The 21,693-nt window shown below is 38.2% G+C and overlaps 1 protein-coding gene across 1 annotated transcript in view; it reads right to left on the bottom strand.

The window, feature by feature from the left end:
* Positions 1-420: 420 nt before the first annotated feature.
* The window catches only part of ophn1 (oligophrenin 1), a 33,005-nt gene continuing 11,732 nt past the window's right edge, over positions 421-21,693 (bottom strand). The window contains exons 12-24 of the mRNA XM_080435161.1: positions 19,315-19,348; positions 19,091-19,153; positions 18,260-18,334; positions 17,879-17,963; positions 16,421-16,479; positions 12,199-12,304; positions 10,614-10,773; positions 10,116-10,263; positions 8,613-8,957; positions 6,068-6,206; positions 4,033-4,083; positions 1,669-1,717; positions 421-1,535 (exon numbers count right to left, since the gene is read on the bottom strand). Coding sequence (XP_080291287.1) covers positions 1,524-1,535; positions 1,669-1,717; positions 4,033-4,083; positions 6,068-6,206; positions 8,613-8,957; positions 10,116-10,263; positions 10,614-10,773; positions 12,199-12,304; positions 16,421-16,479; positions 17,879-17,963; positions 18,260-18,334; positions 19,091-19,153; positions 19,315-19,348 — 1,326 coding nt within the window. The 3' untranslated portion in view covers positions 421-1,523. The remainder of the gene's footprint in view (positions 1,536-1,668; positions 1,718-4,032; positions 4,084-6,067; positions 6,207-8,612; positions 8,958-10,115; positions 10,264-10,613; positions 10,774-12,198; positions 12,305-16,420; positions 16,480-17,878; positions 17,964-18,259; positions 18,335-19,090; positions 19,154-19,314; positions 19,349-21,693) is intronic.

Raw genomic sequence — 21,693 nt, 5'->3', positions numbered from 1 at the left:
TAACTACTACTTTAAAGTACTGGGGTACCCTGCCTGATAAACCGTATATGCCATAATAAATTATAATTTATAATGTGTGGTCCAGCCCTGTGGAATGCATGTGCTAAATAATTATAAAAAATACTTCCTAAGGTTAATATGAGCATTAAAGCAACATTTTAAATGTTTTATTAGCACATACATTCCATAGGGCATGGACAAATGACATCATCAACTTCCGACGAGAGTTGTCCCTCTTGTGTAAAAGATTATTAGAAACTATTTCTAAAAGAAATAAAATATTTAAGGTGTTTTTAATTCAATATTTTAGTTATAGAGGGCAATTATAATGTATTAAGGCATATAAGGCGTATTAGCCAGGGATCCTTTTAAAAAGGAGAAAATATCCGAGCACTCAAAAAAGGAACGGAGGAGAGAACGTAAAATTAACGTACTTTAATGTCTATTACAAAGGTTAAAAAGCCAACATATTTCGACCAGCTCGGTCGAAGACCAGCTCATTTGAAACAATGTTTCAAAACAAGTCGGATCTTCTTCAGATTTTTAACCGGAACAAAAAGTTTTGTACGGAACGGAAAAAGTGAGTCACAAGCCTTCCTTTTAAAATTGTTTCACTGTGTTTGGTTCAGAACATATGTAGGGGGATGTGCATGAAACTGATCACAAACACTTGTACTTGAACTTGTCTCAAGGCACACCATTTCGGAACCATTGGTGTAACCTTTAGATTTTAAATATTTCCACATATTAATACGTTGCGATTTAAATTATTTAATCAGTTCATATAATGGAATCAAGTGCTTTGGGAGGAGAGTGTTTTTCCATTCAAAATACACTGTTATAAATATAAGCTCAAACTAAGCCTAATTCATAACTAATTATACCATCAATTAATTAGCACAATGGTATGTGATTGGCTGGGTCATCCATTCAACACATGACATCACAGGTATCTCAAACAGCATTCACATACAGTACATACATACATACATAGATACATAGGCAACACTGTAAAATGTCAGCAAAACTAAATGTTACTTAGAAAGGTTAACAGTTGGTATGCAATTACACACATTCTCATAGTGTTATTGACACTGTAACCCATAGATATATACACATAGATACCGCATTGGTCGCTGCTGTTCATTGGAGCAATGTGTCAACGTGATATTGGCTGGAGCAAATGAGCCAAAGTGTTGTCTACGTATATTATGTCTATGCTGTAACCATCTAAACTTTGAAACGGTGATCAATAACTCACTAGCCAGCTTGCATACTACTAAACCAGTAGGCAACCTGCTACTGTTATCATAAAAACTAAAATAATTCCTGCTTTTTTAGTTGAATTTTGTATAATAAAAACATATTCTACCCCCCCCCCCAGCTGACCATTGCTCATCAGCACCAAATACATGCAGTGAGTTCATTATTGGTGACTCCATGCTACAGTAGTACTGCGTTTGGTCCCAACAACTGGTTTACAGATGAACATACTGGTCGCTGCGCTGCTGGCTTCAGTCTCCTTAACTTGCATTCTGAGATAAAGAGAAAATAGATGGTGGTGGGATCATTTATGTCTTTAAATGGACAAAAGGCTATATAAATACTGCATAAAATAAGAAATATATACATGGGTAAATAAAACTGTAAATGCAAGGTACGCATTACCTCTTTTTTTACATTCGATGTTGCAGATGGTGAAGCGCAGGCTGATGAACTACAATGGCAGAAAGGGAAAAGTAAACAAATTTCTTAAAGGTGCGTATGGTGGCTTCAGGACTGAAGTCTATTAGGAATTTGTGGCACAACGCACAATTATTATTATTAATAATAATAATACAAATACATGACATTTATATTTTTCAAGATACCCAAAGTCACTTTAAAAAACAGAACAAACTAAACAACTTTATTAGACAAAAGTCTTGCCAAAGTCAAAAATGGTAAAAGCTAATCTAAAACAGCTAAGATGGTAAAAATTTGAGCGTTTATATATGGGGAAATCAAATTAAGTGGGGAAGGCAAGTCTGAGGAGGTGGTTTTGAGGACAGTTTTAAACGAGGAGAGGGGTGGTTGCAGCATTGATGCGAGTTGGGAGTGAGTTCCAGTGTTCCAGTGTGAATGTTGAAATTAGGATACATTGCACTGAACTGGTAATGATATCAAACCAGAGTCTAGCACAGTGATACTAAACAAACTTATTTTACATTTGTTTTATACAATGGTCTAAATAATTGCTGTTCCCTGTCAGTTGCAGCTGTGAGAAATTACCCAATGCATTGCAAAGTTCTACAAATCACACCCAGGCGTAGGACAAATGATCGATCAATTGATAGACAGATAGACCTTCATTGAGCCTGAGGGAAATTCAGGTTTCATGAAGCCACAACTGCTGCCCGACACTTGTCGTTGTATGATGGGCTACAAATCAAGTTAAGCTTTGCAGCATTCCAATGACGCAGTGAAGCATCAATCAATTATGTTTTGGTTTCACCATTTCCACGTCCCTTCTCTCCCCACAATTCCTGCTCTGTTCAGTAAAAGGAAGGAAAGCAACGGCGACTCAGTCAGTAGCAATGCAGCTGGCCACGCTTGGCTGATTTGTAACTTTTGTGGCCGCTAGTGTAAACGCGGCAGAAGGGTCAGAAATATACTGTAGACTAGAGAAATTAATTGCCACCCTGTCTCAATATGAGTATCATCTTGCTTTGACTGAGGGGTTACAATACACTGGCCTGATTCTGACTGATTACTTTAACAAAAGCTTGCCACATCAATCAATCAAACTTTATTTACATGCCATAATTAAATACCTATGGTGCCTTCCCTTGTAGGATTAGGATGGCAGTATCCCTGCTGCTACTGTATGTGTAATATACTGCATGTATGCCACCATGCTGTCTGGGTGTGCCTACTATCCTGCCAAGAAAACAGCATTGAGGTTGGATGTGGTTTCTACAGCTGTAGACTGTTTGCAATGTTTTCCCCGCCTAGTCTGTAAATGTGACCCAACAAACTGAAAAGATCTTGGGATGAGCAGTGGGTGTGATTGAATCTCACATTGGAACAGTTCCTCTCAAGGGAATGGAGCAAATTTGACTTGTAACCATATGCCAATCATGCAGCATTAAAACACGCCATTCATGCTGCATTTAAAGTCATCAATGTTAATCATACAACATGAACTGCAGCTCTCCACTCTCCTGCCATGTCTGCTTCATCACTCAACCATGTTGCTTGACAAACATTGTGTATCCAACGCACACTGACACTTTCTGTTGAAAATGTACCATTTTTGTCAAGCAACATGGTATTGAGATGAAGTATAAATTAGCCTCCAGTCTCTTAGGTGCATATTTCCATGTGCCGATTCTAATACCGTAATAATGGACAGCATGTACTGTATATGTGGTCTTTTATCAAGGGCATAGCCCAAGAACAGTACCTACTGTAGCTTCTCTTGGACTGACCATAACTTTTTGCTTTTGCCGAGTGCTAGACATTAGAGAAGATTATGCAAATATGCATAAACTGACATTTTGGGCCAAAGGTACACCAGTGTGCAAGTCAAAATCTCAAGGCACATTTGTATTCTGTAATTTCTTTGTGCAAAAATCAACATTGTGCCGAAAATGACTTGCCTAAAATAGGAAGGCCAAGTTGAAAGTGGTTTGAATATATATGTATATATGTAATATATATGAATGTATAGAATGTGCCTCTGTATTGACAAATTACTGATATAGTAAATAAAAAAAAGAATACATAACATTTTGTATAGTTTTATATATTGCAATAATAATGTGTGGTTGTCACAAAATTCCAAGGCACACCTGGACTTATGCATGTAAGGCACTATGTACAGTAAGTCAATAATGTCCTGCCAAAGATAGATGTGCCTATGGTACTTGTGTACCATAACTTACACAAATCAATTTTGGTTTAATCCACTACAATCTACTGTACTGTAAGGAAACAAAAGGAATAATGCAAACTGATATACTGTATAGAAATAAATAGATTCTCACATACCTGCCGATTTGCTTGGAGGCATTCTCAAAAAACTTGGTTTTGGAAGCAACACTATAGAGAAATAAAATAAATGATCACTGCGATGTGGATATTACAGTTAATATTGCTGTAATTTCCATATTAATTTAAAAACAGCATAAAGCTCTTGGCTTAAGTGAGTTTTCCAATCCAACTTAAAATCTTTCATACAAGGACCATCAGAGTGTGACAACAGATCATTGTATTTGAAAGATCCTATGACTGATTTGACTTAGCCACAAGTGATGCATTTGCACACGCTAAGCAAAGGCAAAAAAATAAAAAACACTTTGTGGTGCATCGTGGTTTTTCCCGCACAAACACAAGAACAGCCCTGACATACAGTAGAACCTCTGCAACGTGTTGAAGACACAAGCTCATTTAATTAATGGTGAGAGATAGCACACACTTTGTCCATTGTGTCTTTTGCCAGAAATACAAACAGTTGAGATCCAGGCGGCAAAAAACCTGTTCCAGCACTGCATACAGTGGGCAGGTCAAACGTTCAGCACTTTGAGCTAAAAATACGTCCTCAGAGAACTTGTTTGGTTTTGGCAAGCGGAAAACAGTAGGGATGCAACTATCAACTACTTTCTTAGTGATTAGTCATATCATAAAAATACTCTTCTCCTTAAACATGAACTGTTCTGGACCTGATACTCTTATCAGGGTATACCTTCGCCCCCTTTTTAAAATATCATGACTTCTGTTTACTCTGGTTCCCATGTTATTCCATGATTCTCTGTTTCTCTGTGTCCATGCTATGCTGTTGTTCTCACATTGCACCTTTAATAGAATAATAGAGGCACCTCTTTATTACTTCACACTTTATAATGGCTTGGCATTCTTGAGTATTGCTTTTAACTTAGACTTTAACTGTTTCTTGTGTGGGTTCCCACATTCCATTAATACCTGGGACGCATCTGTGTCACTTTAGATTTCTTTGGCTATTCAAAAATAACAGATCTACAAGCTCGTAGCGCGGCACCGAGTGCCGCGCTACGAGCTTGTAGATCTGTTATTTTTGAAAAATTGTGAAAACATATTTTTTATATTTTTTTCAAAAAACTGTTAGGATTTAGATTTTTTTAAGAATCGCTTCAGGTCTTAATGGGTTAATAAGTGGCTATACAACACATGTATACGGTTTCACCATGTATCACATTCTAGTCTAGGTCTATCGGGCTAGGACCTCGGGTTTTGAGTGTTTATTCGCAATGTTACATGATCATTAATATCCATTTGTTTTCACAGAACCTGTTGTTTCATTTCTCAAATATATTGATGTGATTGACTATTATGACCTGTTTGGTTATTTTCTGTAATGATGTAGAACAACAACAACAACAACAACAGGGCCAAAGCATTCACTGTGATCATGTGATTTGTGTATTAAGAGGGAATCTGTCTCTCATTTTCACCTCAGTCTGATGAAGACCACAAGCTCGGAATATCACTAGGAACTTTGAGGGTGCAATAAAAGCTGTTGAACTGGAGCTTAACAGTGTGCAAGCGTTTTTGTCGGTTCTTTTATAGTTTGCCGTTTTTGGCCAGCACCTACAGTACCCAACTCTGGGTAGAGGCAGATGTACTGCCTCTCACTTTAGACTTCCATTACTTTTTTTGATTAATCGAATAATGGAGAGGCATTTATTCTTATATATAAACTATTATCTGTATTTTTTATAAAAATTCAATTATGTTTTATAATCAAATAAATCCATCAATTTGCATCACAAGCTCTCTCTCATTGCTGGGATCAATTCTGTGTGATACAAGCAGTTTTGTAACTGTAGCTTTTGGCTATACTGTATTTTAGTTTAGTTTAGTTTCTTTAATGCTATTTGCCTGTATAACAACAGAAGGGTGCTGACATTCGCTATGGGCCTTATATTAATGAATTCAAAGAACAAATCACTAAATGAATTCATTCAGTGATTTTTCATCTGAACTGACATTTCAATTAATGTGGATGATAGTATCAATACATTACATACTGTATTCAAAGTCTACTTACTAGGATGCTGTGTTGCTTTCACTGTTGGCTGTGCTTAGACTCTTTTGTGGTGTAGTATATCGAGCCGGGGGTTCAGGGGGTCTGACTGGGGGTCTGCAGATGGCATTAGTCCTCGTTTTGTTTGGACCCTCACCGTCTCCTTTAAGACAAGAGCATGATGAATACAACAAAAAATAATAATATGAAGCCTTGCTTTGTAGAAGACAGTCAAATCTACATTGCCATAAAGCCTGACATAACAGCTACTTTGATCATTCTCCCTGACTGCTTGTGTAACAGATTACACATGCCAAACTGTGGAATAAATTTCCCATTGCAGTCAGAACTGCAAACTCACTCCCACTTTTCTGAAGTCTGACTCTGAAGACTCACCTCTTCAGACTCCAGCTCACCACCTGCATCCCTAAATGTCTCATTGTGAATACTGTTAAAAAATAAACAAATCTAAATCTAAACCTTTTCTATTGATAGCGATTGACCAAAACATGTCTACTATGCAGACATGTCTTGGTTACTTGTTCTCATTTATCATGAACTGTTTAAAACTGCATATTTTGATATTTTAACAGCTCCAGTGCTCTGAGTGGATCACGAGAGCTGCTCTGCCCAGCCAGGAGAGCTGGTGTGGAGGATTAGTAGAGACAGCTGCCGGTCTCTGGCAGCTTGTTTCTAAACAACCTACCGTATATTTCCAAATAGTAGACCGGGCGTTTAATACGCAAAATCGATTTGGACCCCAGGCGTTTAAAAGGAACCAGGCGGCTATTTGCAGCAGGCTTATATTATTTTTTGCACCGGCCTGTACCGGTTCCAATTAGGCTGAAGAAACTGCAAATAATAGCCCAGGCGGACCCAAATTAGGCTGAAGATACAGCAAATAATAGCCTGTGCAAATAATAGCCCAAGCTATTATTGGGGGGGGGGGGGGGGGGTTATTTGGACGAGGCGTTTAATACGCAAAATGGTGTCATACCCCGGGCGTTTAAAAAGGAACCAGGTGGCTATTTGCAGTAGGACTAATATTTGGAAATATACGGTATTCATTTTGGGCAATTAATAACTCGTAGAGTTTGTCGATTAATTCCACATCTACAGCTGCTAGTTTAAAACAAAATGTTCTGCTTCACCTCGTAGCAGACACACACGTTGACACACAGTGACAAGCTGTCACTCAAAACCTCGTACAAGCCTATTAAGACTTTATTGTATTTATTGCAACTAGAATGGACTGCTGGTGTGAATTTCGCGTAATATCTCCCTTGATCGAGAAGAGATTCCCCTCATAGTTTCCCATGTGGGAGACTCAGATTCGAATTCAGGTAAATGAATTGGTGGCTAGTCCACATCAGGCTTCATGGTGGGAGGGGGATCACAGGGGGGGGATATTGGAGCACGTAGGCACTCTACGTGCTCCAAATTAAGCCAGCCACCCACCCAAACTTTATTCCTATCACTTATCCACCTAAAGTTCCTTAATGATGAGACACCATCATACTCCTTTGAGGGTTGACCCCGCCTCCCTCTGGTTCCGGTGGGGTGGGTGGGTGAAGAGTAAAAACAGCTACAGTATGTGTGCTGAGGTGACCACCTCACCGCTTATAACTGCTGCTCAGTGACGTCACCAACTGTATTTTATTTCCACATGTTAGAAAAAGGGATTGATGCTCTACTATCCTCTTCAGCAACAAACACACTTAAGCTGTAGCCAAATCTCTTCCAGCAATGAGTGCCTGCATAAGCTACCTGCTGATGCACAACTTTTGTAAGAAACCAATACTTAGGGAAAGGGGGTGTAGGTGACTTTTTGGGGTATGTTCTATGACATAACTAGAAGAATATGTTTGAACCATGATATAAAATGATCGTAACTACATATAAATTATAATAGTAGCCTACTGTGGAGAATGGAAAAAATGACACCACTGATTAACAAATAACAATGCATCACAATATTGAACAAACATGGCCCCCATGATCTGATCAACGTCCCCTCCATCCATTCCTAGCACAGCATTGCTATGAATGGTCTATAATTTATTTCTATGGTCATCCGATTTGCATAAAGAGACATCACTAAGCCAGCTGACAGATTAATTGACTATATTAACAGCTTCTTACAACATTCTTAAAGGCTCAAAATAAGCTACACAGAATCTCCCTTTATATATCTTTGGGGGGTTGATGTTGACTTGCAAGGCAGGAGTGACATTGGGTGCAAAGACCCATGTATGATAGCAGGCGAGTAGGAAGGTCTGTTGGTTACTTTGATCTTAAAATTGCAGAGGGAATTTAATAAGCATGTGGGGGAAGTTGGTGAACGCACACCACAACCTTTAAGAGTTGCTGGTAGTGACAGCAAGATTCGAATAAGAATAGATTATTTTAATTACCTACAGTATCTTCATCAGGGGATTGATACCCTGATGAAAACAGCTTCTGGCTATTGATACCATGAGGAAGACAGCTTGCCAAAGTATTAAAATGATATAAATGGAGCTACATTCAATGTGCAGTATTCTTCCCTATTTGAGAGGAAATGCAATACCTTCTCTAATGGCAGCTGCAGCTGGAAGAGGTGGTCTCCTGCCCGGGAAGGAGAGAGCTCGGCTCACAGTGACTCCAGCCCCCCCATTTGTAGCTGAAATTGAATCTAGCCTCTGATTTGGGTCATCCATTTTAGAGACCAGCTTGCCAATGTCAGAGTCAGAGAGCCTCTCGTGACGAGACCCTGGTTTGGGTAGTGGAGGGTGCCTTGGGGGAGGGTCTCTTGGAATCGGTGGAGCACAGCTTAGTGCAGGTTTAGTCCGCTGGAGCGGTACGGGGCTGGTCGGCATATCCCCATCTAGCACCTGTGGTCTGTGGCTATGTGGAGAGCTGTCATTTTTCCCATCTGTTGGAGACCAACAACATGATAGTTAAAACAATGTATTTGTATGTTGCCCAAGGGGTAGGACTATAGGTGAACATGAAGATGGGTAAGAAATGTACTACATCACGTTAGATTGACTGATTTCTCATTTGTAATCAGCAGCCTTAGACCTCAAGTCATGTCGCGCCTTTGGATGTTGTTTCTATAAGGTCAGCATTAGAGGACCTACAGTTCAGACGCTAAATTGAAACGTTATCACACTTTAATCAGTGACACCTCTAACAATAACAAGACCAGGAGACCTGGTTCTGCCAGACCCAGAATGTGTCCATATATGGTCAAAAAAGGGACAAGATGGACATACTTTTATGCCCATGTATGGACGAAATGGGTCAAAGCCTCATGTAGGCCGACCCCTTGGGTCTGGCAAATATGATAGCTATAACGTAAATAAATGGAAGGATGGTTTTGTAGAAAAGTCAAATATTTCTGGGCAAGCAAGGGAGTTGATTGATCCAATAATAATACTGTGAGTCAGACAATTCAAAAGGTTAGGATGAATTCAGGCAGGCGGTTGATACAGAGCTGGTTATTTGGAAACTCCAAGCAGTAACGTAAGAGCAATAAATGAAATACCACACAATGCAGGGAGGACATGTTGCAGGTGTTCCACGTTTTGATGAGACGATTGAAATACACCCACTTAACCAGGGGTTTCAAAAGAAATAAATGACTGATCTACTGTATGTACAGTAGTTTGGAACATTAGGGGATGGTTAGACAGCATCTACATTAGTCTATTGTTTGGAATGCAAAACATGTTACTTAGTTTGATTGAAACAAGTCTTCAGTGAATTCTTTTAAATAAATACTGTATATAAATGTAAGGTGTATTCATTTAAGGAATAAACATTGTTTTTCTCTTCGTAATAGAGAAATTGCATGGGCAGAGTATTTAATAGTCCACCAACCCTAAACACACAAACAACCTTTCACACAGATGCACTCACACAGACAAACACAGACAGGTCCAACTTGCAGAAGTTCAGAAGGCATTGTGGAATGGGTTGTATACACATTTTCCGGTGGGAATTTTTATAATAACTCAATAATTATCTACAGTTCACAAGATGGGCTAATGAGGATGATGGCGATGATGCCAAAGAGGATGATAATTACTCTCTGTGTTCTGGAACTGGTCATAATTAAGAGGTTGGTAGACGCGGGGTGGCCTCTTGGAAATTGTGATTGGTTGTCGTTTCCTTGGGGTGATCCTGGGAGGAGGAATGGGCGGGGCGGCACTGTCCTCTGGCCCTCCACTGAAGATCTTTAATCACACCAATGACACATACGAGACAAGTGTAATTACTAAATCAAAAAGGATTCATCCTCACATGGAAAACTGAGCTCAGTTAAACCAATGAAACGCCTTAGAGTATAAGTGTAGATTCAAAGTTTTCAATAGATAAGTATTTAAGTTACTTTACAGTTTGAGTTGGTAGACGACTAGGAATGTTTGGGATTATCAGCTGCCAGATAGAATGATTTGCATCCAATGCATACCGGAGTTAAGTCAGAATGCCCTAGTGTAAGTTCACTAAATCTGTTTTGTTTAATGCATTTTAAGTTATTTTGATATCGAATAGTACTGAATCATGTGGCCTCTGTCACATGTACCTTTTTGCTGTCCTCAATCAGAATCTCAACAACTATATTCTGAAACTTAATATCCAACATGGCAGCCACAGTCTCCTCCTTTGCTCTCATCAGAGTTGGTCCAAAAATTACTCCCATGTTTGACGGAGTCATTAAGTTCTCTTGGCTGTTGCTGCAAACACTGTTGAGAAATATCAAGTTGTATTAAATGTGACTCACAAATACCAATAAAACATAAACAATCAATTTACATGAATTCATAAACCACAAATAAAATATGAATATAAAGCTTGAAACCTATTAATGAAGCCAAATGAATTTGTGAATGGCTTACAGTCGATATTTTCTGCTTTTGGACACATAATGACTGATTTAAGAAGATGTCATTTAATTATTGTTAGCCATCTTTTTCCAGAGATGGGAAAAAGATGGTTAACAATAAAACAGCTGATTTGTAAATATATTTTGATCCAAGAAAACGTAATTCAAGGGAGAACTACAAAAAGTGCTCCTCGGAGCACAGGTCTCCGCCAGGCTAGGTAGTTTATTGTGGGCCAGCAATGTTCGGAATTCACCAATCAGGATGGAATATGAAAAATCGGACGGATCCATCTTGATCACTTGACTATAGAGATAATGTGTACCGATTTGCATGATGTTTGGAATACATTTGTAGGAGTAATATAAAAAAATATGTGCAAAAATCAGCCTCCTGGTGGCGCTATAATAGGGTAAAGTTAAAAAGGGTGGCATTTGTTCCTCAACGTAGTGTGAATATGCATGCAAAGTTTCACCGCAATCGGACACTACGTTCATGATTTGCGGCATTTTGTTCATAACAGGCCACTCCTGCAAACTTTTGATCCTTTAGAACAGATCCGTCCTGGTCACATGACTATAGTCAGATCATGTGTACTGATTTGTGTGAAATTTGGATAATATCTGAAGGGGTAATAACAAAAAAATGTTTTACATAAGTTGGCCTCCTGGTAAATAAAAGGCAGATGTGATAAATGCAGGGCAAACGTTATTCTTTGGCCTTCTTTGGGTAAAAACACGAATCGGCCGGTTATAACATCACCATGAGGCTGATTTGATTTTTCTTCCTCAGCCTAGTGGGAATGTGCGTGTTCATGATTTGAGGAAATTTGTTCAAAACGGAGCACTCCTGCAAACTTTGGAAGCCAATCAGGATGCAATATGAAAAATCTGAAAGACCCATTTCGTTTAATGACTATAGATTTTGTGTACTGATTTGCGTGACATTTGGATAAAATCTGTAGGAGTACGTTTTGCAAAATGTTTTTGCAAAAAGCGGCCTCTTGGTGGCGCTATAACAGGCCCATGTGAAAAAATGGGGGCAGAGGTTCTGCTCTGGCATCCAGGGAGTGTGCGTGCACAGTTTCGCTGCGATCAAGCCAACGGTGCCAGAGATTAGCTGTCCACAGACGGACACACGGACGGACAGGCGGACGGAACGGACGGACGGACGGGGTGCAAAACATAGTCTCGGCCATGACCATAAAACATTAAAACAATCAAACATATGTGCATCATTCATGGTAAACTTCAGATTAATGAAATGAGAAAGACTCTTAGCTCCTACCTGACCAGGTGCTTAATCAGCATGTCTAGCATCTCCTGATTCTTCTCCGGTAATTTGTAGGTTAATGAGTGAATCTCACTTAGTCGATGGTCCAGATTATCAGACTCTGAGATACAAAAACAAATCACAATGTTATTTAACATAAGCAGTTTTTCATTATTCACTTGCTTTAGAAACCTTCTCTGCATCAATGACTAAACCTGGTCCTTCACAATAGCATCACAATGTTGGCAAGCATGCTGTATACTTACAACATGTATTAATGGTACATAATAGAGATGTAAAACAAGTTTTGTAAAAATGGTGCGGAATAAAGCAAATATGGCAAATTAGGGCTTTCACTAGTATAACCACTAGTCGACTTTGTTGGTACTAGTCGAATAGTTGGGGGGAAAAAAATAATATATTTTTTTCTTTTTTTTTGTAATTTGTTTTAATGCCATAGTAATGGCCCATCTTACTATTATTATTATCCTCCTGACTTAATTTTTTATCAAAAGGGGGTCAAAAGTATGCCCAATAAAAGCCTATTATTGGGCAATGGGGATCCTTGGAGACGCTGCTGTGGTGCTGTGCTGCTGTGCCAGAAGCGCTTCCCTTAAAGGGCAAGACCACTTTGGTAGAGGTTTGGGTTGTGTATTTACCTTGCCATGATGTAACTCCAAAGGTGGACAAGAAATTAAAAATAATTGCTCCATTGATTAGAAATTGATAATTCAAAATATGCTCCTCATTGACTTACATTGTACGGTAAAACAGCTCTCAAAGTCACTCTTTTAGCACCTAAACAAACGCAAACAAAGTTGATTCAGACAATATAGAACATCACCAAACCCAGTACTGTTTTTTTTTATATAAAAATTTTAACTTCCTGTTGATTTTGCTATTTTTATTAAGAAGAAAACCCGGACTGGATTCACGGATCCGGATCCGGATCTTCAAATAGTAAAATCAGCAGGAAGTTAACATTTTTATTTAAAAAAAAAACAGTACTGGGTTTGGTGATGTTCTATATTGTCTGAATCAGCTTTGTTCGTGTTCGTTTACGTGCTAAAAGAGTGACTTTGAGAGCTGTTTTACCGTACAATGTAAGTCAATGAGGAGCAAATTTAGAATTATCAATTTCTAATCAATGGAGCAATTATTTTTTATTTCTTGTCCACCTTTGGAGTTACATCATGGCAAGGTAAATACACAACCCAAACCTCTACCAAAGTGGTCTTACCCTTTAAAACGCCATAAAAATAAGGGCAGGAGGATAATACTTTATATATATATAATTATATTATAATATATATAATTATATATTAGTAATATAGTAGTAGGATGGCATTAAAACAATGCCCCCCCCCCCTAAAAAAAAAGGGGGGGGGAAAAAATGTTAAATATACATTTTGACTAGTCGACTAGTCGACTACTACTTGGTCAAATGAGTCGACTAGTAGAAATCATTAGTTGTGAATGCCCTATGGCAAATACCTTTTAAAGGTTTCATGACATTCAGTTTTACCACACATTAAAAGTCTTTGTCATGGTCCTTCAAACGTGTATGAAAGGTTTTAACTAAAAATTCCACTCCAGTGATCCATGGCAGGTGTTTTTCTCTCACATTTCTAAAGCCTTTTCAACTGCAATGAAAAAATAAATCTTTGCCTGTGGGTGTGGCCTATGACTTCACACTCCAAGGGCCAAGCACAGATTACTTTTCAGCCTAATTATTCAGAAAGCCCCAGACCACGGAAAATCCACTGAATGTTCAAAGTTCAGATTTTTTTGGGTGTAATTGAGGTCATAAAACCCCCCAAAAAACATTAAAAAAATCACACCCAGTGTGAAGAGAGTGGTGCCTTTCATGAGTTCATTTCATTAAGCTATTATTAGCCTAAGACTGCTTTAAAATCACTTTATTTTGGTAGAAACATCTTTTAAATATTTGAACTCACTTAAGCTACTTTTAAGGACTTAAAGTATGTTTATTCAAATTGTAGATCGGTCGTTTCAGTGTGTGTGTATGTGTGCGCACGCACGTGACGCACGCGCGCGCATGTGAATGTGCGTGCGCAAGTATTTTTACTCAATTTTGTAATTTTCTAGTGCTTTGACTTAAATTTGTTACTTTTTACAGACTTTGATGACTTTAAAGTATTTTTACTCATTTTAAGTACTTTAAAATGTTAAAGTATTTTGACTCAAAAGTGTGTGTGTGTGTGTGTGTGTGTGTGTGTGTGTGTGTGTGTGTGTGTGTGTGTGTGTGTGTGTGTGTGTGTGTGTGTGTGTGTGTGTGTGTGTGTGTGTGTGTGTGTGTGTGTGTGAGAGACGTGTTGCACTCCTGTTTGTGTATAATTAGTGTAACTGGTTGCATCTTTGTGTTGCAATCAGCAGCTGTTGAGGCCGTCTGCAAATGGACGGACGGACGGATGGACAGACACACACACACACACACACACACACACACACACACACACACATACACAAAGTCAGTCCTTGGAGTGGCTAGCACCACTCAAAAATAAAAAAAAGTGAAAATGAATGTCATAGAACCTTTAACTACTGTATGTCTTTGCTTAAGTATGATGATAGTGTAATCACATAGTAAATGTGACCGCAAAATAGTGACTTCAAGTCATTAAATCACGTTCAAAACATGGTTGTCATGAATACATTTTGCATTAATAAAGGGTTGAATTTGATTTGTGTAAACATAAATCACTGTATGTCATACAATGACACACACACACACACACACACACACACACACCCACCCACCCACCCCTTAGATGTTCTGCCTTTAATTGAAACGTGTCGGAATCTAGTTTTCCATTTCGTAATGAAAAACACATACACTTCAATCTCTGGCATCCAGGGAGTGTGTGTGCACAATTTCGCTGCGATCAAGCCAACGGTGGCCGCTTTTTGCAAAACACATTCACTTCAATCTCAGTTAAGGTTGAGTAAAAAAACAGAATACTATGGTCATTTTGCATAATCATATGATATCCAATCACCATATTAAGTTAATACTTTTCATAAGTTAAATATGTATAAAGCCCACAGACAGACGTAACCACTTTGAACCTGGCGCCCTTAATCTTGCATGTCATTATGGAGAAATATTTTAAAAAACAAATAACAGATCTGCAAGCTCACAATGTGTTGCAACACGATGCGTTGTGAGCTACAGATCTGTTATCTTCATTACTTTTGGGCGATACTGCCATTATTAGCATTAGCATAACATATATAGAGCATTACAAAAGATGAGGTTTTTGCCTGACAGTGACAATATATTAAAAGAATACAGCTACTTCTCTTGTGTTCATTCTTTGTCCTTTCAGTTTAATGGATGATGTGAGTGTAGAAAAGTAATGTTCAAGTTCCATTTATAGTGCACAGAAGATGGTAGTCGCTTTTTCTTCTGCTTTTACAATTTTACACAGCCTGTAATACCATTGACCAGTCTGTTGTGTTAACTCATGCTGGTTCACAAAGCATCAAATCAACCCTAAAGAACCATTGATGGACCACATGACACAAATAAGCTCTGAATTAACAACATTTTCACCCCCAAAAAAATGTATATCCAAATGAGCACAAATGTTACAGAGACCCCTTTCACGTCAAAATGCATCTTGGGAATCTATAATTTTGCCAGGTTAGAGTTGTGTTACAGAGAGCCCTTTCACACCTGGCATCAAAATGCATCTTGGGAATCTATCATTTTGCCAGGTAGAGTTCATCTAAATAAAACACAGCACAGCAGTGTAGAGCATCTGAACTGCCAATGAGGAGAGATGGTATTGATATCAAACTAAACATCTAAAAAAAAAAGAAAAAGTAAATAATATTGTTGCTTCACTGACACCATGTGTACATAATATATTAGTAGTCATACATTTACACAAGTGTACACCTTCTGCATGTGTACATATCTGTGTAAAAAGATACAGAATATTGACTTGCTTAAAGCCAATTATGGACATATACAGTACATGGCTACATGCTCATTTGCCATCTTCCTCATGCAACATAAAAACACACATGAAATCACTTCATGACTTCAGTGAACAAGCATAATATTGCCACTATAAATGCAGCAGTTTCCCAGGATGTGAGATGCAAATGGAAGCACAGTGGCAAAATACACTGATACACTGATATTTTATTTTATATTTTATTTGTGCAGATTACACTTCCTAAGAATTTCCTAAAATGTGTGACTTACTTGCAGCTAGTATGAGGTCTCTGTGTAGACCGTAGGTCATCAGCGGTTCAGAAAGACTCCTGTAGTGTAGACAAACACACACACACACACACACACACACACACATGAACAAGAAAGCCACAGTAATTGTATTCACATCATCAAACAAAATCAGAGAGCATACAGTCAATGGTGCAAAAAGACTAGACTAATGTTTCCACCTGTTGTTTGCAATGCATCATTAAAAAATTGCCAAATTGACTGTCTGCTCCATAACTAATTTCTTTGTTCAGATCACACCATTTCTGAGAGGCACCGGTTTTGCAAGGTTTGCCAGTTGAAGCGAATGATATTCCCTCTTTGTACCACAAGTACTACTCACGGTGTGGGTTGTAATCTAAGCCTCCGTTGTCAAACAACTCCTTGCATTTTCTTTCCAAATAAAATGTTTTGATTTAAAACCATTACAGCAGAGGAGATCAAGGCCATGATTGAGGTTTGAACAGCTGTGGGGTCTAATAATGTATTCCTTTTTGAGAGTAGGCTGACATCCAATGAACCAATTACAGTTAAATTAAAGGTTAGAATAAGGATAGTCAGTGAGGTCACAAGAAAGAGTCACCTGCTAGCAGAAGCACTTCAGACCCATAGGTCCCTGTGCAAAACATCACCATTGTTGAGGATAATATAGTCACTTGACACTTGTCAAAAGTGCCCCGGGCCACACTTACTTCAAATTGTTTGTAATTGTAACATCACTGTTCTAGGTTAGAGGGTAAGGGATGGAACATGGCCTTGGACGCACAAGGCCATGTCACAGAGCCCTTCGTTTTTTTCCTAACAAAGATGTTTCTTCTCGCCCCCCACCGCTGTGATTGGCTGAGAAGCACCAGCCCCTTTCACTTGTAGCAAATCCGTCACAATATGGGCGAGAAAAACATCAGCAGGTCGTTAAACGATGACGACAACAACGATGGCAACAATAGACAAGAGTGGTATAACGCAGACAGCTCTGATTCATGTAATAATATTAATAATAATAAAATACCAGTTACATAGAGGGATATATTATTTGGTAAAAAGTTAAGTATGGGAAAATGAATGAATGAATTACGCTTTAAATATAATTAATGGTTACCAGATACAAAACTAAACTTGGACATACAAATTACATAAAAGTACAAGAATAATATTCAACCACCAGGGTGGTACAGTAGAAGACTTGAGATCAGGGATTATTAGGCACTTTCAGAAAGCTATTTTAGAAATACATCTTTAACTTTCCATTTTCCAGTGCAGCCACATCTTAGTTGGCTCCTCACAGAATGCACGCACGCACGCGCACACACACACACACACACACACACACACACACACACACACACACACACACACACACACACACACACACACACACACACACACACACACACACACACACACACACACACACACACACACACACACACACACACACACCTTAGATAAAACTTCATGGCACTCGTGATGGTTTTAATGTCCCAGTCGTTGTTGTTGAAATCCACATCTCCTGGACATGTTGGGTCTATGGGGAGATAGTGTGGGTCAAAACCAAACAGACTAGGAAATGTTGCACACCATTTATGTCCAATCTCCTGCAAGCAGTATTGAAAACTAGTTCTGAGAAGAAAGATATCTTGCTTCTCTGGTCAAGGTCACTGGCCTTTTGTAAAAAAAACTTTTAAAAAATCACAAATGATAGTGATGTGGACATCTTGTGGCTTTAGCTTACATTCAGGTAGATAACCATAGTGAAGAAAGGTAAAAAAAAAAATGCAGTCAATAGACAGAGACTAGATGTTGACAGAGTCATTTCCTTACCAAAGAAGGTATTTAAAAGCTTTTGCACTTGGATGTTGCTGCCAACTGTTCTGTACACTCCCTCTTGTGTGAGACCTAGGATGAAGAATGGAGGAAGGGAAAAAGAGGGAGTGTACTCAGGAGGAATACAAGGCAGTGGAAATCTACAACACACTACCTTAGTGCCTGTATGAACCCCTGTTAGTTCTAGACAATATCCTCCTGATTATGAATGCCTCATTACAGCTGCAATCTGGAACTTATTTCAATGAATTAAAACATAATTTTAACCAATCTAAATATGTAGTATGTTCATACAGAAGAACTAGCACACCTGCAATGGTTGGATGTGGTCTCCCTACTCTTCCATCGAAAATTTTAACCACCTACTAGTTGACAAGTAGTACTGCATGAACCTCATAAGCGCAATATCTCACCTGGTCAAGCAGGGATTGCCTCTTGATTGAGGGGTACACATTTTGCCTGGGTTTGAATACCAGGTCGGACATAAAATAGTGCAGCTTTAAGAATGTTGCTTGAATAATTTATCAAATTAAACCCTTTGAGTGGCTTGGTACTATATGAGAATGTCTAGTCTAATAATCTAATAATCCATTCAAATTCAAATCACCGTAATTGCCAAAAACCTTATGTATCATTAAAGCTCTAATTCTAATTGAGAAACTTACAATTAATTTTGAGCATTACGTTCAACAGTTAGTAATAAACCAGAGCTTTGCCTAGGAACTCATGTAGAATGCAAGAGGTATCAACATGCAACCTATAGCGCAGCTATGCCCCCTTGAGGGCAAAAAGCTAAACTGACAACAGTGTAAAAGCTAAATTGTTTACCTTTGGTTTCAACAAAGTTTATACACTTTCTTACAAACTTGAATCCAACTTCATTCAGCTCCACTGTGAAAGTGAAAATTAAACATTGTCAGTTGATTTTAATATGCCAGTTTTTAGATATATACTTTATATTACACACAAATATTCATCCATATACACTGTACACATACATTGTACAAAACATGTTACATCAAAACAACACTTGGAAGGAAATCTTGACTTACTTTCAGCTTGCTTGTGAATTGGTGAACGATAAATCTGAAATGACAGCACAAACTTAGCAACAGACCACTTACGTTAATCAGTCACAGACCTGAATTAATTTATCCCATTCATATGAAAACCTAGTCTAGTTTTTATTTGTGAACATGCATACTGTAGTACTCTCACAAAGTTGAAATCAAAGCCAATGTCTTGGGGACGTGTTGATGATGTTACCAACATACAAAGCTGGGCCATTAATATTAAATAGGGGGCTACACAGAGGCATTATCAACAATTACTTCATGGGTGGTATGAACGTGATTTGGACAAATGTAATCATTTAAAAATAAAGGAATGTCCGCACACTATAAATTACTGCTCTCTCATGTTTTATTTCATTAAGCAAGAGCAATGAAACATTATTCTTGTTGGTTAATTAAATAAAACATGGGAGAGCAGTAATTTATTGTGTGTGTGGAACGGTTTGGCCGAATGCAAAAATGGTCTGGGGTGCCAGCCAGGCGTTTCACCTGACAAAATGTTCAGTTAAAGCCTAACCCCTACACATAAGGCTGCGCAAGATGTGTTTGTGGTTAACACCACCCTCTTCCCTAAACACTCTAAATCCCCACTGTAACAAACACACACAATACTTTGCAGACACCATAGATTGCCGTTCAAAAACATATCTGTATTAATAAAGTTCAGTTCAGTTCAGGATATTTCACACCAACTCGCCACACAGTTCCCAGTTAGGTAGGTCCAAGCCCACAACCGTTCCCACATAGACCGACGGTTCCCCGTAAACCCCTCTTTTTCCTTGAATATTTTTCAAAATGTAATGTTGCTTATGTTGAAAGATATGGGTGCAAAGATATTGGACGTTTTATTCGAGTATCACCAAATGATGGGAGTAGGAATCAGTAAGGCACAGTTTTTTCACAGATTCATCTCAATGATTAATTTGTTCACCTTGGTGGCAAACTATCTCATTGCTTAAATAGTAAAATAGTAAATAGTATTGAATGTGCATTTCTCTGCTTTATGTGTTCAAGCTAATAGTTTTTTACTTCACAACAGTTTCATCTGAGAAGATAGTGAAGATGATAGTAGGTGGATAGTAGGTGATAATTGTCACCTGGAGGTGACAATTCAATTCAGAGTAACACATCTTGTTTTGGCAAGCACCATATGGGCTCATGCTTATTCATTACCATTGTTATAAGTGTTGCCTTTCACATGCTTTAATTTTCCGCTACTTGCCTAAAAATCTCACTATATTTTCTATCAAAATAAGACTAAAGCGGGGTAACCATAATAACCACAATAAAACCTCTGACTGATAGAAATAACTCCTGGGCTCTGTGCATTCATCTGACTGATAGAAATAACTCTTGCCTGAATGACAGCTCAGCATATCTCTTTGCAGAACAAACCTACAGTCTGCATTGTCAGAATTTGTTGAAAAGAAGTGTCATTTTTGCTGAGATATATCAATGAGGAACTGAAAACTGCACCCTTTTCATTTTCACATCCGCTGGCAAGATAATGATGATATCCAAGCAGCCACACTGAAGCAGCATCCATTGCTGAACTACACAGTGAAATCCTGAGTGTTCATTCAACTCCGAGTGGTTCCATTAGTAAACTCTCTTGAGATACTCTCTGGATACATTGTATTGATTGAACTGAGGATTTTACTGTGCATGTATTCTACTCAGTGATGGCATCACTTTCTTTTTACTTTAAAACCGCACATATTAAAATAAATCTGAGGCTTGATATGTGAGTCAGGGAAAACAAAGAAAGAGTTGATGGAAAGTCTACTTTAAAATGATATAGCATGTGCACAAATCAGAATGGAATACATATGATACAGTGCAGATTGTTATTGTAGATACCTTCTGTTATGTTTTAGATCTTTGGGGTGATTGTAAGTGAGTTTAGGTGTATACTGTGCTATATATACATGATTAGATGGATGCACTCAGTTCACAGTCTGTAGGTCAGACTGCTTGCTATACTCTATATCTGCTTGCTATACTCTATATTGAAGGGCACATTAATTTGAATTTTTAAAAGGATCTATGCTGCCTAGCTTCCCTTTTTCTGTATAAGAGAGCTTCCCTTTTTCTGAGATAGAGATTAGAGAGATTAGAGAGAGAGATAGAGAGAGAGAGAGAGAGAGAACTAGAGAGATGGAGAGATAGATTTAATTATTTCTTTATTAAATAATTTTTTGAATGTATCACAGGTGTCAATCCAAATAAAATGCACATCCTGGCAAAAACAATACATTTGCTTCAAATAAATGAAAATATTACATCTCCATGTTACAATAATAGCTTTCTGATGACTGAAATGAAAATAGCTTACTGATAAATGAAATGAAAATAATT

The sequence above is a fragment of the Gymnoscopelus braueri genome, assembly GCF_963280865.1.
Source record: "Gymnoscopelus braueri genome assembly, chromosome: 8".
NCBI lineage: Eukaryota > Metazoa > Chordata > Actinopteri > Myctophiformes > Myctophidae > Gymnoscopelus > Gymnoscopelus braueri.
Note: the sequence above shows the minus strand (reverse complement) of the source record. Positions and strands in the feature narration are given on the sequence as shown.